General features: G+C 51.0%; 2 protein-coding genes across 2 annotated transcripts in view; one reads left to right on the forward strand and one right to left on the reverse strand.

The window, feature by feature from the left end:
• The first annotated feature begins 3532 nt into the window (after positions 1-3532).
• Positions 3533-20676, forward strand: LMNTD2 (lamin tail domain containing 2). Its single transcript, XM_044680900.1, is given in 13 exon segments — positions 3533-3759; positions 3844-4162; positions 4271-4426; positions 5928-5987; positions 6126-6217; positions 6301-6542; positions 6622-6754; positions 6852-7047; positions 18696-18815; positions 18958-19201; positions 19233-19474; positions 19476-19586; positions 19691-20676. Coding segments are annotated over 13 exon segments (2283 nt in total). The 3' UTR covers positions 19832-20676.
• LRRC56 (leucine rich repeat containing 56) overlaps positions 20352-20933 on the reverse strand; it is a 35068-nt gene continuing 34486 nt past the window's right edge. The window contains 1 exon segment of the mRNA XM_044682091.1: positions 20352-20682. Coding sequence (XP_044538026.1) covers positions 20352-20682 — 331 coding nt within the window.

Consider the following 20933-nt stretch of genomic DNA (forward strand, 5'->3'; position numbering starts at 1 on the left):
GACAAATTGAAATGACACTTAGTCTAAAAACAAACAAACCAAGAAGAGTAAAAGAAACAGTTGTATTACATGGGTTATTTTCAGTTACACTCCATTTTGTGAATAAGTGAGTACCATTGTGGGTTTCTCTGGTAGTCTCTTCCGTAGGTCATCTTTATGCTTAGAAGTTGAATGACCCTATTTTCCTCTTTTCAGTAAACTCTCTATTGGAGATGGTCTCCACGTAGGTTCATTCTAACCCAACACCTGCTGCTGTCTCCTCCCATCTCCCCTCAAGTTGTCGCCCTTGTCTTTGCCATGGCCAAGCCCTTTGTGGGCAGACCTGATCTCATCTTCTCCAGATTGCCCAGAGTCATGATGGCTGTGGAATCTTTCACTCCCTGTCTTGGGCTCCTTTCTTGGAAGCCCACAGGCACATCTATATCTCTCCCATCTCTCACTTGACCTAGTGATCCCAACCCAACCTGTTCCTTTTTATAACTAAACTACCACAAGAACTCCTACTTCCCCTCTCCTTCTTCTGTTCTTACCATTCAATTTAAATCTGCTCTCTCGGAAGTTCCCAATGATCTCCTAATGACCAAACCTGATAGCCTTTTCTTGTCCCTCATCCTTCTGGTCTTTTCACCTTCTGCTCCCTCCCTCTCACCTCAAGGACTAAATATGGAATCCTCTGTTTGGCCTTGAAAGTCTTTCCCAGGCTGGTGATGGGCCAGTGTCCTGATCCTCTTCCCCTTGCCTCCCTTGCACACCCCTCTTCAGGATCCAGGGACACTGAGCAGCTCATGTTTACAAGCATCCAGTATTCTGGCTCCCCTTTGCATCTTGGGCTTCCCTGGCTGACTTCCTTTAAGTCTCTACAGAAATCCCCCTTTGGGCATAAAGCCTTTTTGGGTGGCCCTTTGGGCAGGCCTTCACTTTTTCTTGTCCACAGTTCATTATTTGTACGTTGTCTGAGCTTCCTTGAGGGTAGGGACTATCTTAGCACACACAGTGCCTGGCGCATGAGAAACACTTGTCAACTTGACTTCTCCACCAGGGCCTGATGGGTTAACTTTCTAGCTGATCATCCTTGATGTCTCTAATTGAACTTTCTGAGGCTTATTCACTATGACCAGGTAGGATTTATACCAAGAATGCAGGATGGTTTAATATTAGGAAAACCATCCACATAATTGACCATATCAATAATCAGACCAACAGGAATCACATGATTATCTCCATAGATGCTGAAAAAGCCTTTGACAAAATACAGCACCCACTCCTACTGAAAACACTAGAAAGTATAGGAATGGGAGGGCCTTTCCTAAAAACAATAAGCAGTAGATATCTAAAACCATCAGCAAATATCATCTGCAATGGGGACAAGCTAGAAGCCTTCCCAATAAGATCAGGGGTGAAGCAAGGCTGCCCATGATCACCTCTATTATTTAATATTGTTCTGGAAACACTAGCAATAGCAATTAGAGAAGAAAAAGAAATTGAAGGGATTAAAGTAGGCAATGAGGAGACTAAGCTGTCGCTCTCTGCAGGTGATATGATGGATCTAGTTAAAGAATCCCAGAGAATCAACTAAAAAGCTAGTGGAAATTATCAACAACTTTAGCAAAGTTTCAGGGTACAAAATAAATGCACAGAAATCATCAGCATTTCTTTCATTTTTAAAAATAAAACTCTCACCTTCCATCTTGGAATCAATACTGTGTATTGGCTCCAAGGCAGAAGAGTGGTCAGGGTGGGCCATGGGGGTCAAGTGACTTGCCCAGGGTCACACAGCTGGGAAGTGTCTGAGTCCAGATTTGAACCTAGGACCTCCAGTCTCTAGGCCTGGCTCTCAATCCATTCAGCTTCCCCCAGCACTTCTATAAATTTTCCAACACATCCTGGCAGCAAGAATTAGAAAGAGAAACACCATTTAAAACCACCCTACATGATATGACATATTTATGAGTCTATCTGCCAAGACAAACACAAGAATGGTACGAGCACAACTATAAAACACTTTCCACACAATTAAAACTAGATCTAAACAACTGGAAAAACATTGAGTGCTCATGGGTAGGACGAGCCAACATACTAAAAATGGCCATTCTGCCCAAACTCATTTACTTATTCAGTGCCGTACCTACCAAACTACCAAGAAACTTTTTTTTACTGAATTAGAACAAATGATAACAAAGTTCATTTGGAAGAACAAAAGATCAGGAATATCCAGGGAACTAATGAAAAAAGTGTGAAGGAGGGGGCCTGGCAGTACGGGATCGAAATGAACTTTCTGGTTTGGCTGCATGTTCATTTGTCTTCCATGTCTGGGTCCCCCATGCCATGACGCATGCTCTGCCCCTCGGCATCCCGAGCTCCCTAGAAGGCCTAGCTCAGGCCACCTGCAGGTCTCGGCTTACCCACTGCCATCACCTGGTCTTTCTTTTCTGGGCTTCTCCTGGATCTCTTTGGTGCCTGGTTTCCTCCTGCACCCTGAGGCTAGGGGCTCTTTTCACCTTTACTTTGGTATCTTCATTTCCTAAAACTGAACCGGGCCTGGGCCTGGGCCTGGGCCTGTTTAATGATTCTTGGTTGCGGGAGGACTGAGTGATGCCCAGTTGGAGGTCGGCCTAGGGGCAGGTCCTGCAAGAGCCCGAGGAGTGAGCAGGCAGCTCCCAGGGAGACTGAAAGCTTGAGGGAAGGGTGGAGGTGAGGCGCCCTGAAAGCCACAGGGAGGAGGAGACGTCCAACAAGAAGGTGAGCCCAGAGCAGCAGGCTGGAGGCCCAGAAGATCCCCGGAGAAGGCTCCCTGGACCCTGCAGGCCCTCAGCCTTTCCCATCCTCACAGAGGGCTCCTGGCTCCTTCCCTCATCCGATCCTCCATGGCCACCTCTGATAAGGAGGCAGCATTCCTTCCTGGGTCCAGGGTTCGAGAGTCTTGGCATGGAGAGGGCTCTCCTGAGCTCAGCGAACCAAGCCGATTGGCCGTGTCTGGGGGCTCTCCTGGGGCATCGTCTCGGGGTGCTCCTCGGTGAGGGGGGAGGGCCTCTAGTCCAGGTTAAGTCTTCCTCCAGGCAGGCAGCTGAAAGGGAATTTTTTCACCCCTGCGGAAACTCATGAAATCAATGCTGGACCTCGAGAGACACCTGACTGACCCAGAACCCTCAGAACAAACAGCCCCCCCTGCTCGTAACCATGGAAACAGCCACAAAGCCTTGGCCAGGGTCCCTGAGCTCACAGTCTGCCCCAGGTGAGGGGGGAGGGGCAGGAGGCACCCCCCCAGCCTCTGGCTTAGGGGGTCAAGGGGAACCCCCAAACTTTGGAAGGCAGTTTCCTCCTCTGTAAAATGGGGCCAAGGAATCCACAGGGTGGCGGGGATGAGGAACCATTAGCCCCAGTGGCAGGCAGCCAGCCGGTGTCTGTGGTCAGAGTGGGCTGGCCGGGCGGGCTCTGCAGGAAGAGGCGAGCCGGAGCTCGCTCTGCCAGCCGCCTCCCCTCTACAGGTGGGCTCCGCTCTCTCCCAGGCCCGCTCCCTCCAGGAACACCAAGGATGGCTGGGCAGCCTGTGGAGCCGTGGGACGAGAACCTCAGCTTGGAGCAGCTGGGCAGCGATGGGGGGCAGGAGCTGAGGGTCCATTACCCATCCTGGACCATCTCGTGGCCCTCCATACTGAGCGATGGCGTCCTGGACAACACGGACTCCGCCATGACCTTGGAAGGCTCCGATGGCCTGCAGTCCTCGGCCTCCTTCCTCATGTCTCCCGGCAATAGCCTGCGGTAAGCCCCCCCCCCCCCGGGGCCCAGGGGCGCCGCACGCTGGGCACGGAAGGCACCCGGGGCCGAGCGTGCGCACCGTTGCAGGTTCCATCCGGAGCACCTGGATCCGAGGGCCCTGAAGCTGCTGCTGGCCCAGAGGGAGCTGGAAATCCAGAGCCTTCGCGAGGCTGCTCGGTGTCCCGCCGGGAAACGGATGAACTACATCCTCCGAGTGCTGACGGATGCCAAGCCGGAACGGTGAGGAGCCTCCCGCCCCGGCCGCCCTCCCGGGCTCCCCCCGTGCCCCCGCCCCTGCCGTGACCACATTCCCTACAGGGTCCCCCAGGACCAGCTCAAAAACCTCCAGCAGCAGATCGAGAAGATGACGGAGGAACTGAAGGGCCAGAAGGAGAGAGCCGACCAGGTGAGCCTCCCCGCGGGCCGCGGGCCCCACGGCAGGGGCCCCGGCTTGGCTTCAAAGCCCGGGGCTGGCGGCTCCCTGCCCGCAGCCCCTCCTCGGCTCTCCTTGTAGGAGAAGCTGGAGCTGGAGACGCAGCTGAAGGAGGCCAAGGCAAACATGCAGCAGCTGGAGGACGAGCTGCTGTCCTTCCAGCGCTCCTGCCTCCTGCATTTGGCCCGGACTTCCTGGGCCGGCCGAGTCCTGCGCTCCCAGACCGGCAGCGTAGAGGTGAGCCGGCTGCCCCATCGGCCCCGGGGCCCGCCTCCTCCGAGGGCCACTCGCTGTCTCTGGCCCTGGTCCCTTCCCGTGGTCCCGTGGGCCCCTCAAGCTTTCCCTTCTCCCCCTGCCGCCACGCATTTCGAGAAGGCCGAGCCCGGGGCCTTTTCTCCTCATCTCTCTGGAGTCCGGCCGCCGGCCCTCTTGTGGCCCCCTCGGTGGCGGCTCTCCCCCCGCGGCCCGGGTGTCCCTCATCCTGCAAAAAGCCACCCGCCCTGGCCTTCTTCTCACAGTCCTCGTCCTCGCGTGAAAAGGCCCTGCAGAATCGGCGCCCTTGTTTCCCCCCATCTCTCCTCACTCTTCTTCCACCGGATTCTCCCCAAAGCGCCAAGCCCAGTGGCTTCTTGTCGGCCTCCCTCGGCCTCTTCCCTGGAGGTTCTCTCCTCAGACTCCTCTGGGGGAAGCTTCTCCGGGCGATGCCCACTTCCCGGGGGCGGCGACGCTCACACCCCTCTAGGCAGCCCTCGCCTCGCCCCTGAGGCTCGTCGCTGGCTGCCTGGTGGACATGCCGGAGGAGCATCAGACCCAGCGTGGACAAAGCCGAACTCGGGGCCGTGGGGGCCTCCGAGCCGGGGCGGCACCTCCTTCCGTCGGAGGCATTTCCGGGCCGTCTGCCTTGTGGCAGAGAGGGGGCTCCTCCGGGGCCGGGACGGGTGCGCGGGGCTTAGTTAGCCCAGCGCCTGGCCCACAGCAGGCCTCAATCCATGCCTGTCGACCGGCCGACCGCGTCCGGCGACTGTGTCCGCCTCGTCCTCGGGGCCACCCTCACTCCTCTGCCCTCGGAGCCTCGAGCCTCCCGGCTGCTTTTCTCATTGGCGTTTCCAGTCTCTACTACACGTGGGATAAGGGGCAGGCAGAGGTTCAGTGACTTGCCCAGGGTTCCACCTCTGGTAAGTGGCTGGGGCCGGATTTGAACTCGGGTCTCCCAGCACTCTGGCGCTCCCAGGGGCCTCGCACAGCTGACAAAAATCCTCCTCCTCTCAGAGACTTTCAGTGGCTCCCCGTGGCCTCCAAGGATAAAGGATAAAATGAAACTTTGCCTGTTTGGGAGATCCCCCTCTATTACGTGGCTCTAACCGGGGAACTGAGACAAGTGGTGGCACAGTGGAGAGCCTGCCAGGCCCGAGTTCAAAGGCAGCTTCTTTCTCTGTGACCGCTGCCTGCCTCAGTTTCCTCAGTGGTAAAACGGGGGTATGGAGGTGTTGGGAGGACCATTCGGGATCATGTTTGTGAGTTCTTGGCTTTGGGTCCAGAGCTTGGCACTAGGCAGGTGCCGCCTCCAAGCTTATTCCCTGGCAGACGCTGCCACCAAACTTCTCCGACCTGCTCCCCAGCCGGGGGCTCCCCCAGACCTAACCCTCCCCCCCAGCGGTCGTGGGGGGCCCACAGCAGCCAGCAGCAGGTGTGGGGAGGCAGGTGGGCCAGCTGTGCCCACCCTCCCCTTTCTGGCCAGGTGGTGACCGCAGAGGCCCTGATGATGGACGTGAGCGAGGAGTCCCTGAACTCTTCAGAGGTAAGGCTGGTGGGTGGGGAGGCTCGAGGCCTCGGGGTACACACACACACGCACACACACGTACATGCACACGCACGCACACACACGTACATGCACACGCACACGCCAGGCCCCGACCCCACCTCTGGGTCTCTCAAGGGCCGTCACTTCCGCCTGGAGGACGTAGACTGGAACAGTGTGGCTCAACGTTACCCCAACCTGTTTGACGACATTTATAAAATCAAGCACAGGTACGGCCGGCCCCTGGTCTGCTCGGGTTGAGCCCTCGTCCCCCCATCTGCCCCTCGAGGGTGACTGGGACCCTCCCCCTCAGGCCCACCTCTGTCCATGTCCTGGACTCCCCAGACTCTCTCGGGACCCAGCGGGAGAGGCCCGAGCAGTTCCGCTTCAAGAGTGTGGACTGGAGTCTGCCGCTGCCTCAGAAGTCCGTCAGCTCCACGGTCATGGCCGTGGAGGGGAGCTCTGGGGGCTCCAACAGCCTGAGCACGGCCGGGGGCCTGGAGACGAGCCCCTCGCTCATCTTGCCCGTCCAGGAGGAGGAGGCCAGCAGCTCCGGTGAGCCCCCGCGGGCCCCGGCCTTTCAGCCCTTGGCCGGGGGACGGGCCGCCTCTGACTCCCTCTTGCTCCCCAACAGGGCCCCGCACTGCCCTGGAAGTCCGGAGGCCCAAGTCGTGCCTGGACAGGGATAGCGTGGGGGCAGCCGTGGTCGGCATAGGCCTCTCCAGGCAGAGCTCTCTCTCCAGCTCCCTCCAGGGCCCTCCCAGCTGGTGAGTGGAGCTTTCCGTCCCTCTGTCCGAGGCTGGGGTGTTCAGGGAGGGCAGCTGCGGGAGCCCCCCCGCCCCGCCCCCACTCTCGTCTCCCCAGGAAGAAGGACTTGAACTCCTCCCTGAAGATTGTGAAGATCGACAAACATGGCAAATTCATCCAAGTTCTGAACGAGTCTCTGGAGGAGAGTGTGGACATCAGCGGCTTTGTGCTCCAGCAGCTCATCCAGCACTACCCCGTGTGCATTTACCGCTTCCCCAAGGACACGCTGCTGGCCCCACAGCACCACGTCACGGTCTGTTCCTCCCCCAGCCCCGGCTGGTCCCCTTCCCTTCCACCGCCCGCCCCTGCCCAGGCTGTACAGAGAGGCCAGGGAATCCTGGGAGAGAGTCCGGGATGGACTGCGACTTGGCTGCCAGACAGGTTCAGAGGTAGAAGACCTGGGAGCAGCTGGGGGGTGGGGGGGCTGGGGGGGCTCCTCAATCCACCCTGGCATCGTTCCGTCTCTTCCTTCTGAGGCCCTGTGACAAGTGGGGCTCCATCTCCAATCTGGCAGGCCCTTGGCACTGAGCACCCCTCCTAGACTGGGGGCACCGGATGGGGGGGGGCCCAGCTACTTGGGATTTGGTGTCCTGCCCGGGCCCCCATTTGCTGAAGCATGAGATGAGTCTAACCTGGTGGGTAAGTCTTTGTAACTCGGTGATGGCGGCCCCTGTGACGGACAACCAGGGAGGGAAGGAGAGAGCGGGCAAAAAGTGACCCGGCTGACAGTGGGGCAAGGAGAGGCCTGACCTGCTCGCATCCATTGTCCCTGGCAGGCCTCTGTGTCACTGCCCAGGAAGTCCGGGACTCTCGGCAAATCCTGGGTGGAGAAGGAGCCCAGGAGGAGCCCAAGAAGGGTTTTAATTTCTTCCATTTCTGGTCACGAGGAGTCGCCCACTGCTGAAAATTACGAGCGAGAGCAGACTTTGTGGTTCTGACTTGTGCCTCCCGATGGGCTCCTGGCCTGGGAAGAACATGTCTGACCCAAGACTTGCCAAAATTTGGGGAAGGGAAAAACCCGGACCTTCACAGTGAGGCACTGGGATGTTGGCAACAGGGCAGGGAGGAGCAGGGCAGGCAGGACCCAGGCACAAGGCCAGCCCTTTTCTGGTCTCTATTTGACTAGCTTGAGGACAGGTTGGTACATATACCAGGTGTTACTAAATGGAGGGTGAGGGCATAAATACATGAGTGAAAGGGGCTCTCTTTAGGTCTGTAGTTTTCATTGGCCTGTAGTTTTCTTTTTCTGTATTTTGGTCTTCTTGACATACATATCGGCACCATATTTGTGTCATAAAAAGAATTTGGTAAGACTCCTTCTTTGCTTATTTTGTCAAATAGTTTGTATAGTATTGGGATTAATTGTCCTTTAAATGTTTGATAGAATCACTTGTGAGTCCATTTGGCCTTGGCAATTTTTTCTTAGGGTGTTCCTTGATGCCTTGTTTAATTTCTTTTTCTGATTGTTTAAGTATTCTATTTCCTCTTTTGTTAATCTAGGCAATATTCATCCATTTCATCTAGATTGCCATATTTCTTGTCATATAATTGGGCAAAATAGCTCTTAATAATTGCCTTAATTTCCTCTTCATTACAGGTGAAATCACCTTTTCATTTTTGATACCGTTAATTTGATTCTCTTCTTTCTTTTAAAAATTAGATTAACCAATATTTTATCTATTTTATATATTTTTTCAAACAACCAGCTCCTAGTTTTATTTATTAGTTCTGTAGTTATTTTACTTTCAATTTTATTAATTTCTTCTTTGATTTTTAATATTTTTAATTTAGTTTTTATCTGGGGTTTTAAAATTTGTTCTTTTTCTAGTTTTTTTTTTAAAGTTGTATGCCCAATTCATTGATCTCCTCTCTCTTTATTTTGTTGATATAGGCACTCAGGGCTATACCTTTTCCTCTGAGTACTGCTTTGGCTGCATCCCATAGATTTTGCTATGTTGTCTTCTCATGGTCATCTTCTTCAATGAAATCAGTAATTGTTTCTTTGATTTGACCCACCAGTTTCAAAGAATTAGATTATTTAGTTTCCAATTAATTTTAAATTTGCCTCTCCATGAATCCTTAGTAATTTTTTTCATTGCATTATGATCTGAAAAAATTGCATTTATTATTCCTGCTTTTCTATATTTGTTTGCAATGTCCTAGTACATGGTCAATCTTTGTATATGTATAATGTACTATTGAAAAGAAGCTCTATTCCTTTTTATCCCTATTCAATTTTCTCCAGATATCTATTAATTCTACTTTTCCTAACATTTCATTTATTTCCCTTACTTCTTTTTTTTAAACCCATACCTTCCATCTTAGAATCAATACTGTGTATTGGTTCCAAGGCAGAAGAGCACTAAGGGCTAGGCCATGGGGGTTAAGAGACTTGCCCAGGGTCACACAGCTAGCAGTATCTGAGACCTGATTTGAACCCAGGACCTCCCATCTCTAGGCCTGGCTCTCAATCCACTGAGCCACCCAGCTGCCCCCTCCTTCCCTTACCTCTTATTTATTTTTTGGTTTGATTTGTCTAGTCCTGATAGGGGAAGATTGAGATCTCCCACTAGTATGGTTTTACTATCATTTTTCTCCTTAAGTTCCTTTAGTTTCTCCTTTAAAAACCTGGAAGCTGTACCATTTGATGCATATATGTTGAGTACTGATATTTCTTCGATATTTCTTCATTATTTATACTTTTATCAAGACGTAATTACCTTCCTTGTCTCTTGTAATCACATCTGTTTTTAATTTAGCTTTGTCTGAGATCATGATTGCTACTCCTGCCTTCTTTGTCTCAGTTGTAGCCCAATAGATTCAGTTCCAGTCTCTCTCCCTTTACCCTGTGTGTGTCTACTTGCTTCAAGTGTGTTTCTTAATAGACAACATATGGGAGGATTATGGTTTTTAATTCACTCTGCTTTCTGCTTCCATTTTATGGGTGAGTTCATCCCATTCCCATTCCCATTCCCAGGAATGATTACTATCTGTGTATTCCCCTCCATTTTGACTTCCTTCCTTAATCCTGATCTTTCCCTTTTCATTCTTTTCTTTCCTCCACTGTTCTGCTTTTAGTCAGTCTCCCTCTTTTCCCCCTCCCTTATATTACTCCCCTTACTACCACATCCCTTCTTATTCCCCTCTTTTCAAAAGGACCCTTTGGTCACCCCCACCCCCAACCTTTCCCTCTCTTACATTACTCCCTTTCCTACTAGCCTGTTTCTTATTCCCCTTCTGCTTCTCTATAGGGTAAGATACAATTCTAAACCCCAATGAGTTTATCTTTTCTTTTCTCTCTGAGTCAATTCCAATGAGAGTACAGTTTAAATCTTACTGGTCACCCAACCTCTTCTTCTCTTCCATTATATTGGTCTTCTCTGCCCCCCAGTGGGGACTCCTGTGCTTCTTTATGTGATATGTTTTGCCCCATTTTACTTCTCTTTTCCCATTTCTATTAGTATTATCCTCTTTTTCAACCCTGGTATTTGACATATTATCCTAAATAGCTTGCTATCATCCCCTCTATGTATACTTCTTCTAACTACTATGATAATGATAACAATTTTTTTTATTTTAAACCCTTAACTTCTGTGTATTGACTTATAGGTGGAAGAGTGGTAAGGGTAGGCAATGGGGGTCAAGTGACTTGCCCAGGGTCACACAGCTGGGAAGTGTCTGAGGCCAGATTTGAACCTAGGACCTCCCGTCTCTAAGCCTGGCTCTCAATCCACTGAGCTACCCAGCTGCCCCAATGATAACAATTTTTAAGAGTTAAAGGTATCATCTTTCCATATAGGAATATAAGCCTTTTGACCTTATTGAAGCCCTTAAATTTTGTTCTCTTTCTTATTTACCTTTTTATTCTTCTCTTAGATTTTGCATTTGGGCCTTACATTTTCTGTTTAAATCTGGTCTTTTCTTTAGGAATGCTTGGACATCTTTTTTTTTAATGACCATATTTTCCTCTGAAAGAATATAGTCAATTTTGATGAGTAGTTAATTCCTGATTGTAGACCCAGTTCCCCTGCCTTCTGGAATATCATATTCCATGCCTTCTGATTTTTCAGTGTAGAGGCTGCCAGGTTCTGTGTGATCCTGACTGGGGCTTTGTGATATCTGAATTGTGTCTTTCTAGATACATGTAATATTTTCCTCTTGGCTTGGGAGCTCTTGAATATATAATATATAATATATATGTATATGTATATATATATAATATATATATAAATGTAATGTTCCTGGGAGTTGTCATTTGGGGATTTAATGTAGGAGGTGATTTGTGGTTTCTTTCAATCTCTATTTTACCCTCTTGTTCAAGGATGTCAGGGCAGTTTTCTTGGATAATTTCCTATAGTATGATGTCTAGGCTTTTTTTTTTTTTTTTTTGGTCACGACTTTTGGGTAGTCCAATAAATCTTAAATTGTCTCACCTAAGTCTATTTTCCAGGTCAGTTGTTTTTTTTTCAATGAGGTAGTTCCTACTTTCTTCTATTCTTTCATTCTTTTGATTTTATTTTATAGTTTCTTGATGTCTCATGAAGTCATTAGCTTCTAATTGACCAATTCTGATTTTTAAAGTTTGATACTCTTTTTTCTTTTGATCTATTATTTTCAGGGCATTCTTTTCATCTTTTAACTTTTTCTTCTCATTTTCCAAATTTCCAATTTCTCTCAAATTCCAATTTCAATTCTGGTTTTTAAGACACTATTTTTTTGTTTTCAAGAAAACATCAGCCTCCATTTCCTGATGATCTATTTTGTTTCTCCTCTTCCCACTGTTCTTTAACCTGTCTTATTTGATTTGTGAATTCTTGTATGAACTCTTCCAGAACCTGAGTCCAATCCCCTGGATTTTTTGAGGTTTTGCTTGATGTTCTTTGGGTCCCATCCTCTGTTGGTTCTGTAATAGGAAATAGGCATTTAAAGCCTGGCTAAATTTCTAAATCTGCTTTTAAAGCCTATTTCCTATTACAGTTCTCTCCTTTGTTCTTTAGCTCCATAGAAGATTTCAATCATAAATTCCTTTTTTTTCCCTTCTGTTGTATACTCATATTTTCCCCCTCCTCTGTTTGTTTATTAGACCTGGGTGGGTGTTTGAGCTATTCTGCTCTAAAGGGAATCTTAGGTGTTCTCTCTGCTCTGCTAATATATATGCTGGATTAGATCAGTTGAGCTGACCTGCTGAGCTAATCTGAGGTCAAATCTTCACCAGCTGCCAAAGAGGCTGAGTGTGCCCAAGCAGCTGGCTCTCCCTCATTCCTCCCTGCCAGCCTCAGTCAGAACCCTGAGCTTTGCACGGTGGTATACTGTGTGGCTGCAGCCTTTGCCCTGGAGTCCCATAGTCATCCTGAATCTAATGGCAGGTCTGCACAGTAGGTGGGGAATGAGTGTTGGGTCTCTCCCTTATACTGTGGGAATTGACTCTCTCTGCCTACCTTTCAAGTTGTGGCCAACAGGAGAGTCCTCTAGCTCCATCTTGTGTTTGGGTTTGGATTTCTGTCTTTTTTGAAGCACTTTTTATTTTATTTTTTTAATTTTTATTTTGAATATTTTCCCCTAGTTACATGTTTCATGTTCTTTCCCTCTCACCCAACCCCCATCCCCCAAGCACCCTTAGCTGATGCACAATTCCACTGGCTTCTACATGTATCATTGATCAAGACCTAATTCCACATTATTGATAGTTGGACTAGAGTTATCGTTTAATGTCTTCATCCCCAATAATATCCCCATCAGCCCATGTGTTCAAGCAGTTGTTTTCCCTCTGTGTTTCTCCTCCCTCAGTTCTTCCTCTGAGTGTGGCTGGTTTTCTTTCTCAGAAGTCCCTCAGCCTTGCTCTGGATCCCTGCATGGCTGCTAGTAGAGAAGTCTGTTATGTTGAAGCACTTTTTAAAGATTGGTGTGGAAGGATATTCAGAGAGGTTTTAGCTTCTGCCACTTGTAAGCCACCATCTTGACTCTGCATCCTCGATGATGTATCCTTGATAAAGGTGGGGTCTCTTGGTGATTGCTGCTTCCCTTTCTGAATACTCACTAACCATCCCTCTTTTTCACACATTTTAGAAAATTTCAGTCCAAGTGACCAGCCCATGGTTTGCCGGCCAGTGGTTAGGTTTGTCTTAATCTTGCCATGTGTATGATCCCACCCAATCACCCCAGAACCTCAGAGTTGAAAGGGGTGGCAGAGGTCAGCTCACACTTAAGCATGAATTCCTTGTCTGCCATTCCACTGGTGGCCATTCAGCCTTGGCTTGGGGACCTCCAGCGAGAGTGATCCTAGCGCCTTTGAGATAGCACCTTGCAGAGCTCTCATGGGCTTTGTTAATGAAGTAAGAAGTCACAAAGAAAATGATCTTTTGGGGCCTTTTGTCCACCCCAGTGGGACACATGCCCATCACTGCTGTGGGCTGAGGATATCAGGCCTGGGGGGAGACCCAGGAAAGAGACTTGGGCCTCTGGGCCAGAGACGGCCCTCTTTGGTCCGTCCCCCATTTCGGTGCCAGTACAGTGAGCATCTTTTTACTCGGGTATGTCCAGCCTGGACACAGCTGTTGGAAAATGTAGTTCCGTATCTGGTATCTGGTTCTGGTGCAGAATAGGGCTGCCTCGACTTTGGCCTTCAGGCTCTGCCCAAGATGGGCCTCCTTCTAGCAGCCTGAGCTTAGCAACTCAGTGACTTCTGATGCTCGCTGGGCTACCAGGTTGGTTGCCCTCAGGTTCATTCCTCATCTGGCCTGACTGCACAAGGCATCCATGTTGACATGAGTTAACTGTTCAATTCATGCCAGGTTCTGTGTGCCCCTCCTTGGATTTGTGGGATTATGTCCAGGATCTGCTCCAGGCTTTGTTCTAGTGACTTCCAGCCTCTGGAGAGCCTTCCTGTCCCCCCATCACTAAAGGGTGCTGAAGTTCTGGGAACCCTCTTCCTGCCATCAGCAGGGGAGCTTGTGGGTGTGCTGGCCCCTGGTAGCTTTCTCTCTTCCTCCTCCTTTTCTTGCACCCCCCCCCCCGGCCAGGGTTCTGGCCCTTCTTTTTGCTTTCACTGAGGTGGCTTGCCAAGGTCCCAGAGGATTTCTTTGGTGAACTCTTAGTCTGGAGTCCAGCTGGCTGGAGCCTGCTTCCCCCTGCCAGCCTCAGATACTGGGGTGTCCCAGGCTTCCCTACTCAGCAGATATGTGGGGCAGTAATAGTTCCCTGGGAGCCCTTTTCTTTGCTGTCTCTGGGAATTTTGGGCTGTGCTATGGCTCCCAGCCATTAAAATCTTGTATTAGTCATTTCTCCTGTTCAACACTGTCCTCCTAAGACATAGTCAGGAAGTAGCCACCACGCCCCCCCACCCCACCCCTACCTCCAAGAGGTTGTTCTGGGGCACCCATTATCTCCTCAGCAAAATCCACAGCAGGCCAGTGTATCGTGAGCTCTGGGACACAAAGGAAGGAAGGTCAGAGGCAGAGAGGAGGTAGTGCTCTTGAGAAGTCCTTAGTTCAAATCCTGCCTCAGTCATTTAGAAGTTATGTGGCCCTAGGCAAATCACTCTTTGTGCCCCAACCCCCTCTCCTGTAAAATGACACTTCTAATAACACCAGCCTCCTGGAGCAGTTGTAAAGACCAAATAAGGTAATATTTGTTGTTTTTTATCATTTTATTTTCCCAATTGCATGTAATAATAATTTTAACATACATTTTCTGAAATTATAATATTTGAATTGCTTCCTCCCTCTTCCTAGAAGTGGTAAGCAATTGTTGTTGTTGTCGTTTTGTTTGTTTGTTTTATTTTTTTTTGTTTTATTTTATTTGTTTTATTTTATTTTATTTTTTTGTTTTATTTTTATTTAGAATATTTTTCCATGGTTACATGATTCATGATCCCCCCACCCCCAGCTTTCTCCTCCCCACTCCCAAAGCCAACAAGCAGTTCCACTGGGTTATACATGTATCATTGTTCAAAACCTGTTTCTGTGTTATTCATTTTTGCAGTAGAGTGATTCTTTAATATTAATACCCTAATCACATCCCCATCACACCACATGGTCAATCATATGTTTTTCTGCTGCATTTCTGCTCCCACAGTTCTTTCTCTGGATGTGAGAGCATTCTTTCTCCTAAGTCCCTCAGAATTGTCCCGGGTTATTGCATTGTTACTAGTAGCAAAGTCAGTTACATTCGATGATGCTACAATGTATCCGTCTCTGTGTACAATGTTCTCCTGGTTCTGCTCCTTTCACTCTGCATCAGTTCCTGGAGGTCGTTCCAGTTCACATGAAATTCCTCCAGTTCATCATTCCTTTGAGCACAATAGTATTCCATCACCAGCAGATACCACAATGTGTTCAGCCATTCCCCAATTGAAGGGCATATCCTTGTTTTCCAGTTTTTTGCCACCATAAAGAGCCCAGCTGTGAATAAGTACAAGTCTTTTTCCCTATTATCTCTTTGGGGTACAAACCCAACAGTGGCATGGCTGGATCAAAGGCAGGCAGTCTTTTAAAGCCCTTTGTGCATAATTGGTAAGCAATCTGAACTGGGTTATACATGTAGGATCATGTAGAACATATTGGCCACATTATAAGAGAATACACACAGAAAATCAAAACCCAAAAGTAAGCACACAAATGTAATAAAGTGAAAAACAATCAGTTTCGATCTGCATTCAGACACCATCAACTCTTTCTCTGGAGGGGGATAGCATTCTTTGTCCTAAGTCCTTCTGGATTGTCTTGGATCATTGTATTGCTGAGAGTAGCTTAGGCTATCATAGTTGATCATTCCCCAATATTACTGTTACTGTGTATAATGTTTTCCTGGTTCTGCTTATTTCACTCTGCATCAGTTCATGTATATCTTTCCAGCTCTTTCCGAAATCATCCTCTTCATCATTCCTTACAGCACAACTGTATTCCCTCCCCCATCATCATATACCACAACTTGTTCAACCCCCCCCCCTCAATTGATGGGCATTACCTCATTTTCCAGCTCTTTGCCACTCCAAAAAGGGCTGCTAGACAGGAGAAATCAATCAATCTCTCTCTCTCTCTCTCTCTCTCTCTCTCTCTCTCTCTCTCTCTCTNAATCAATCAATCTCTCTCTCTCTCTCTCTCTCTCTCTCTCTCTCTCTCTCTCTCTCTCTCTCTCTCATCTTTTTGGGATACAGCCCTAGTAGTGGTATTACTAATGACATAATATTTGTAAGCAAATCTTAAAGCAATATGGAATACTAGTGATGATTATTACTGTTGAAACTTCATCTACTCAGTAAAATTTCCAGTGGAAAGAAATGAAACCTTTTGAACATCAATGACAGACTTAAATAGGAATTCTGGGGGTCCCCCAAGGCTCTATCTTGAGTTATTGTCTCCCTCTATCACTTGACAATCTCATCAACTCCAGTGGTTTCAATCATCATCTCTTTCATAGGCATCTAGGAGTCTAGAAGACCTGGGTTCAAATTTGGCCTCAGACACTAGCTGTGTGACCCTGGGCAAATCACTGAATCTCTTTTGCCTCAGTTTCTTCAACTGCAAAATGAAGATAATAATAGCACCTCCCTCTTAGGGTAGTTTAAGGAGCAAACAAGTGATTTGCAAGAAGTACTTAGTGCAGTGCCTGGCATACAGGTGCTAATAAATGCTTATTTCATTCTTTTCCCCTTCTTCCCCCTAATACAGATGACTCAGATCTACTTGTACAGCCCTATCCTCCCTTTTAACCTCCTTTTCCCTCTCTAATTTGCCTATTAACTCACCATGTGCAAAACTGAACTCCTTTCTCCTCAAAGCCTTCCCTCTTTCTAACTTCTTATTACTGCTTATTACTAACCCCATCCTCCCAGCACCTCGCCCCCCCAAAAACCCCAAAAGGAGTCATCTTGTACTTCTCACTGTCTCCCACCCTCTATATTCAAAATGGTACTAAGGCCTGTCAATTTCACCTTGCAGTCTTCTTTGTAGATTTCACCTCTTCAATAACTGGTGGATTTCACCTCTTACAAATCATTTATAGGTTTCACCTCTCCAGCCTTTTCTGTAGATTTCACCTCTTCAGTAACTGGTGGATTTCACCTTTTACTAATCATTTATTTGCCTATTATTTATCCTGGTTCTTTTTGCTTGTACACTGTCTGCCTGTTGTCTACCTCATTAGACTAGGAGCTCCTCAGGGGTAGGGACTGGCCTTTCCCTTTCTTTGTATTCCCATTCTGTGCCCGGACATCTTTGTACTCCCTCAGCACCGTGCCCCGCATGTACATGGCAGACACTTCATAAAAGCTAATTGCCTACCCAAAGGAAAAGCTCCTCGGATGTCCTGAGGTCGCTTGAGCAATCTGGGGATGAGCAGGTGTAGAGAAAGAACATGGACTTCATCAAGGTTCTACCCTCTGAACCCCTTCAAGTCTATCATCTCTGTGCTTTTTCCACTGCTAAGGCATCAGTCAGGTAAAGGACATTTGCTTATGTAACAGCCCCTCTTGGGCCACAGCCTCTTCTGGCCCCGCCCCGGAGTGGCTGCTACTTTGTATTCAAGGGCACCACTTTGGATACAAGCCCCACCCAAGCCCCCTCTGGTGTGTCTCTCTTTAACATTCAGCCAGTAGATGCAATTCTCTCTTAGCATTGGCATTTTCTAAGACATAGTGAGAAGTTACCAAAATCCTGCTCTTCCCCCCTCTCCCCTCCACGCACTTCTCACATCCTGGGAAGAGCCAGCCACGGACTTAAAGCAAGCATGTGTGAGACACACAGTTAAGGCAACTCATGAGGAGATAACCCTGGGTGGGCAGGCTCCCCATTTGGGCTCTGGGGCTGCTGGTTGCCCCATTCATCAGCAAGGCTCTCGGGGGCTCGCACGCAGGATCTTCTCTCTGAAGTTTGCTTGGCTCGCTCTTGGGCTTCTGCTGCCATGTGCCAAACGGCTTTCGACCTCAGGTGTCTATATAGGGCTGAGAGCACACACGAGACTGGTTGGTGGCTGGCTCTTATGCCAAGGAACGCTCGCGCTATGGCTGGGTTGGGCATTTCCTGAGTGAGCGGCTTCATTGCTAGATGCCCCACTTGATGGGGCAGGAGAGAGAATCCCTTCCTCCTCTCCTAGAAGTGAAGCGTCGGGCCCTTCCCTGACTGTTGGCTCCTGTTTGAACTGTAGAGAGCCCTAGGGACAGCTGGAGCCTGCAGCTGTACGGCAGCCCTCAGCCAACCAGTGGAATCCCGAGAAGCAGGATCACTGGGTGGGTTGTCTTCTTAACATCAGGTTATGCCCTCCTGGGCTGTGAGGAGGACCAAAGCCCCCACCTTCCTCCTAAAGCAACGTACAGCAAATAGCGCAGGCCAAGCTGCGAAGGGGAAGCACTCTGGCTGCTCTGTCAGGTCTGCACAGTTCCTGGGGTCGGCCCCCTCTGTAGGCAGCTGCCCATCTCTCCAACACAACAGGCCTGTTTCTTCTAGCCAGTGTGTGTGTATGAGGCTGGGGGTGGGGGGGGGGGCTCCTGGCTCCAGCTGCACACAGACACCATGACAGCTCCCCGTGACCACTGCTGGCCACCACATCTCATCGTCTGGGCCTTCAGTCACTTTCCTTTGCTGCTGCCCAGATGCTCTCCTCCCTTCTCTCAGACTCTGTATGGGTGTCACCATGTTTGGCTTTGGCAAGAACGACACTGTTAAATAGGCGTGGGCATTGCAGAACCCACCCCCTTTCCCGGGGGGGGGGGGCGCCTTCTGGAAAAGCCTAACCCCAGCCTCGTTCCGAGCCTCTTTCCGGGTGCTGCTTGGCTCTGGTCAGGGCTGGGCTGGGCAGTCGTGGGATTGGATCCCTCCACACAGACCTGGGCCTCGACTGTCCCCTCAGACCATCTCCTTAAGTGGTGCCTAAGGGGAGATGGGCCTGACAGGACTCTTGGGGCAGGTGTGGGGCGAGGGGGTCAGCCTGACGAGGAAGCGCATGCCCAAGGCGCTACAAAAGGAGCTGATACATTTCTACACCCACCCTGGCTGTGTCACCCTCTTACTGAACCCCGCGGGGGAGGTGAGTGGCAGGGGCTGCTGAGGGGCCCCGGGGTCCCACGGGAGGGAAGGTTCTGGCCCCTGGGAGGTGGGGACGCTACCCTGGGCAGGGCAGGCTCCGGCTCCTCTTCTGGGGGGGAGGAGGTGACCAGCGAGTTTCCCAGGTGATGAGCCAATACCAGGCGCCACACTGTGTGACAGAGGCCTCCAAGGCCTTCACTGATTATACGGACATGTCCATCGACTGCTATCCGCTCCATGAGGCCCAGGACAGGAAGCCCCAGGAGGCTGTGGGCCTTAGGACCAAGAGCCACCGGAGGCATTCCCAGTCCCGAAAGAAGCCCAAGATCCCGGGCCCTCCCCAGAGCCTAGAAGGCCAGGCTAGGCCCTACAGGAGCAGGTGGGCAGTGGGATTAGCACCCCAATCCCTGTTTTGTCTCACTTCCCCCTCCCCCCTTGAGGGAGCAATGCTCTCAGGGCCCCGAGCCCCCCCCCAGCTCACCCCCGTCTGCTGCCCCACACAGGTCCCTTCGCGTCATCCCCAGCATCCACGCCAACAAGACCGTGAGCCAGTCGGAGGCCAAGGAGGCTGGGATAGGCCAGCAGGAGTCTTATCATGGGGCCATGGTGCCACTCCCCAGCATTCCAGGTGCTTTGCCCTTCCCCCCAGCTAGGCTGCTCCCCAGGCCGGGGGGGGGGGTGGGGTGCTCACCCCGGTGCCGGCCTTTTGTGCCCCTCCACAGAGCTCTCCCAGCTACCGGCCATTGGCAAGAAGATACAGAAGTGCATTTTTGTGAGTGGCCCCGTGCGGTGCCCGGGCGTCTGGGGCTTCTTGGGAATGAGTGTGTGTGTGTGTGTGTGTGTGTGCCCACGGCCGGCCCTCCCGCCCTTTCTCAGAACACAAACCAGTTCGTGCCGCCTGGGATCTGCAGGAAGTATGTGGATGTGGAATGTCCGATGGTGGCCCTGAGTGTGCAGAAGACTGCAGAGAGCCGCTTCGGGCTGAAGCACTTGAACTACCCCCCCATCACCAAGTAGCCGAGGAATTCCCTGTGCGGGGGAGGGATGTGGGGGGCCAGACGTGTATCCCAATACATATGCCCTTGAGTAGCTGAGCAGCCACTGGTGCAGAGGCTCCGTGCGACTGAAAGGGCGACTTGGGCCGGGGGCCGGGCGTGTGGGGGCGCCTGTGAGGGCGTCCGGGGGTCCCCTGGGGGGCAGGAGCAGAAGGAAGACACGGTGCCGCCCCAGAGCTTGGCTGCATAATTTCTCTATTGACCAGTGTTACCTGAAAATAAACCCAGTTTCTGGCCAGCCGCGAGTAGAGAATGATTGCCAGCCTCGAGGGATCCCAGCCCCCGCCTTGCGGCCCCTCCCGGCCGGCCAGCTTCTGCTGGGCACGCAGCCACAGATCCTGCCCATGGGGGGGGGCGCTGGGCATCAGCGCAGAGGCCGAGGAGCGGCACTGGCAGGCCTCCGAGGTCTTCCTGGGCGAATGGGGCCTCTGCGGGCAGGTGCCAACGTGCCTGCCGCGGGGGGCCGGGCTGCCTTTTTCCCGTTAGGACTTGGAATTCCTCTGGAGGTGTGTTGGGGGTGTCGGAGGCGAGGCAATGGGAGGTCCCACTCCAGGCAGGCTGGCAAGCCTATGTAGGGTGTTGATGCTGCCGGTGAAGGGCCGGCCAGGGGCCGGCAAGGACATCTTCTCTGGGGGCTTGGCTGCCGGGTGGAGGATGGGCTGCCTGCAGCCTGGCACCTTGGGCACATTTCTCTCGGCCCGATGTCTGAAGAGGGAGAAGGCTGGCTCCAGTGGGGAGGAGGGTGTGTGGGGGACAAAAGACACAGGCGGCTGGACCAGGGCCCCCACCTGCCTGAGGGCCCTCGGGCTGTGCCTGAAGGAGGAAGAAGCAGCTCAAGCCTGGGGGTCCCGGCCTGCCAGGAAGCTCGGGGCGCTCCCCCCTCTGGCCTCCTCCCGGGAGGTCGGGGCCCCTCAGTCATCCCAGGGCCCCGGGCTCTCCCTTCCTGCCAGGAGAGGATGCTGCTGGGGGCTGGGGGGGACGGAGAGGGAGCCACCCCCAGAGGCCGGGGCCCAAAGACATAAAGACCGACATAGACACAGACATAGAAGGCGAGGAGAGAGGAG

Source organism: Gracilinanus agilis, chromosome 6, assembly GCF_016433145.1.
Source record: "Gracilinanus agilis isolate LMUSP501 chromosome 6, AgileGrace, whole genome shotgun sequence".
In the NCBI taxonomy this organism is placed as follows: Eukaryota; Metazoa; Chordata; class Mammalia; order Didelphimorphia; family Didelphidae; genus Gracilinanus; species Gracilinanus agilis.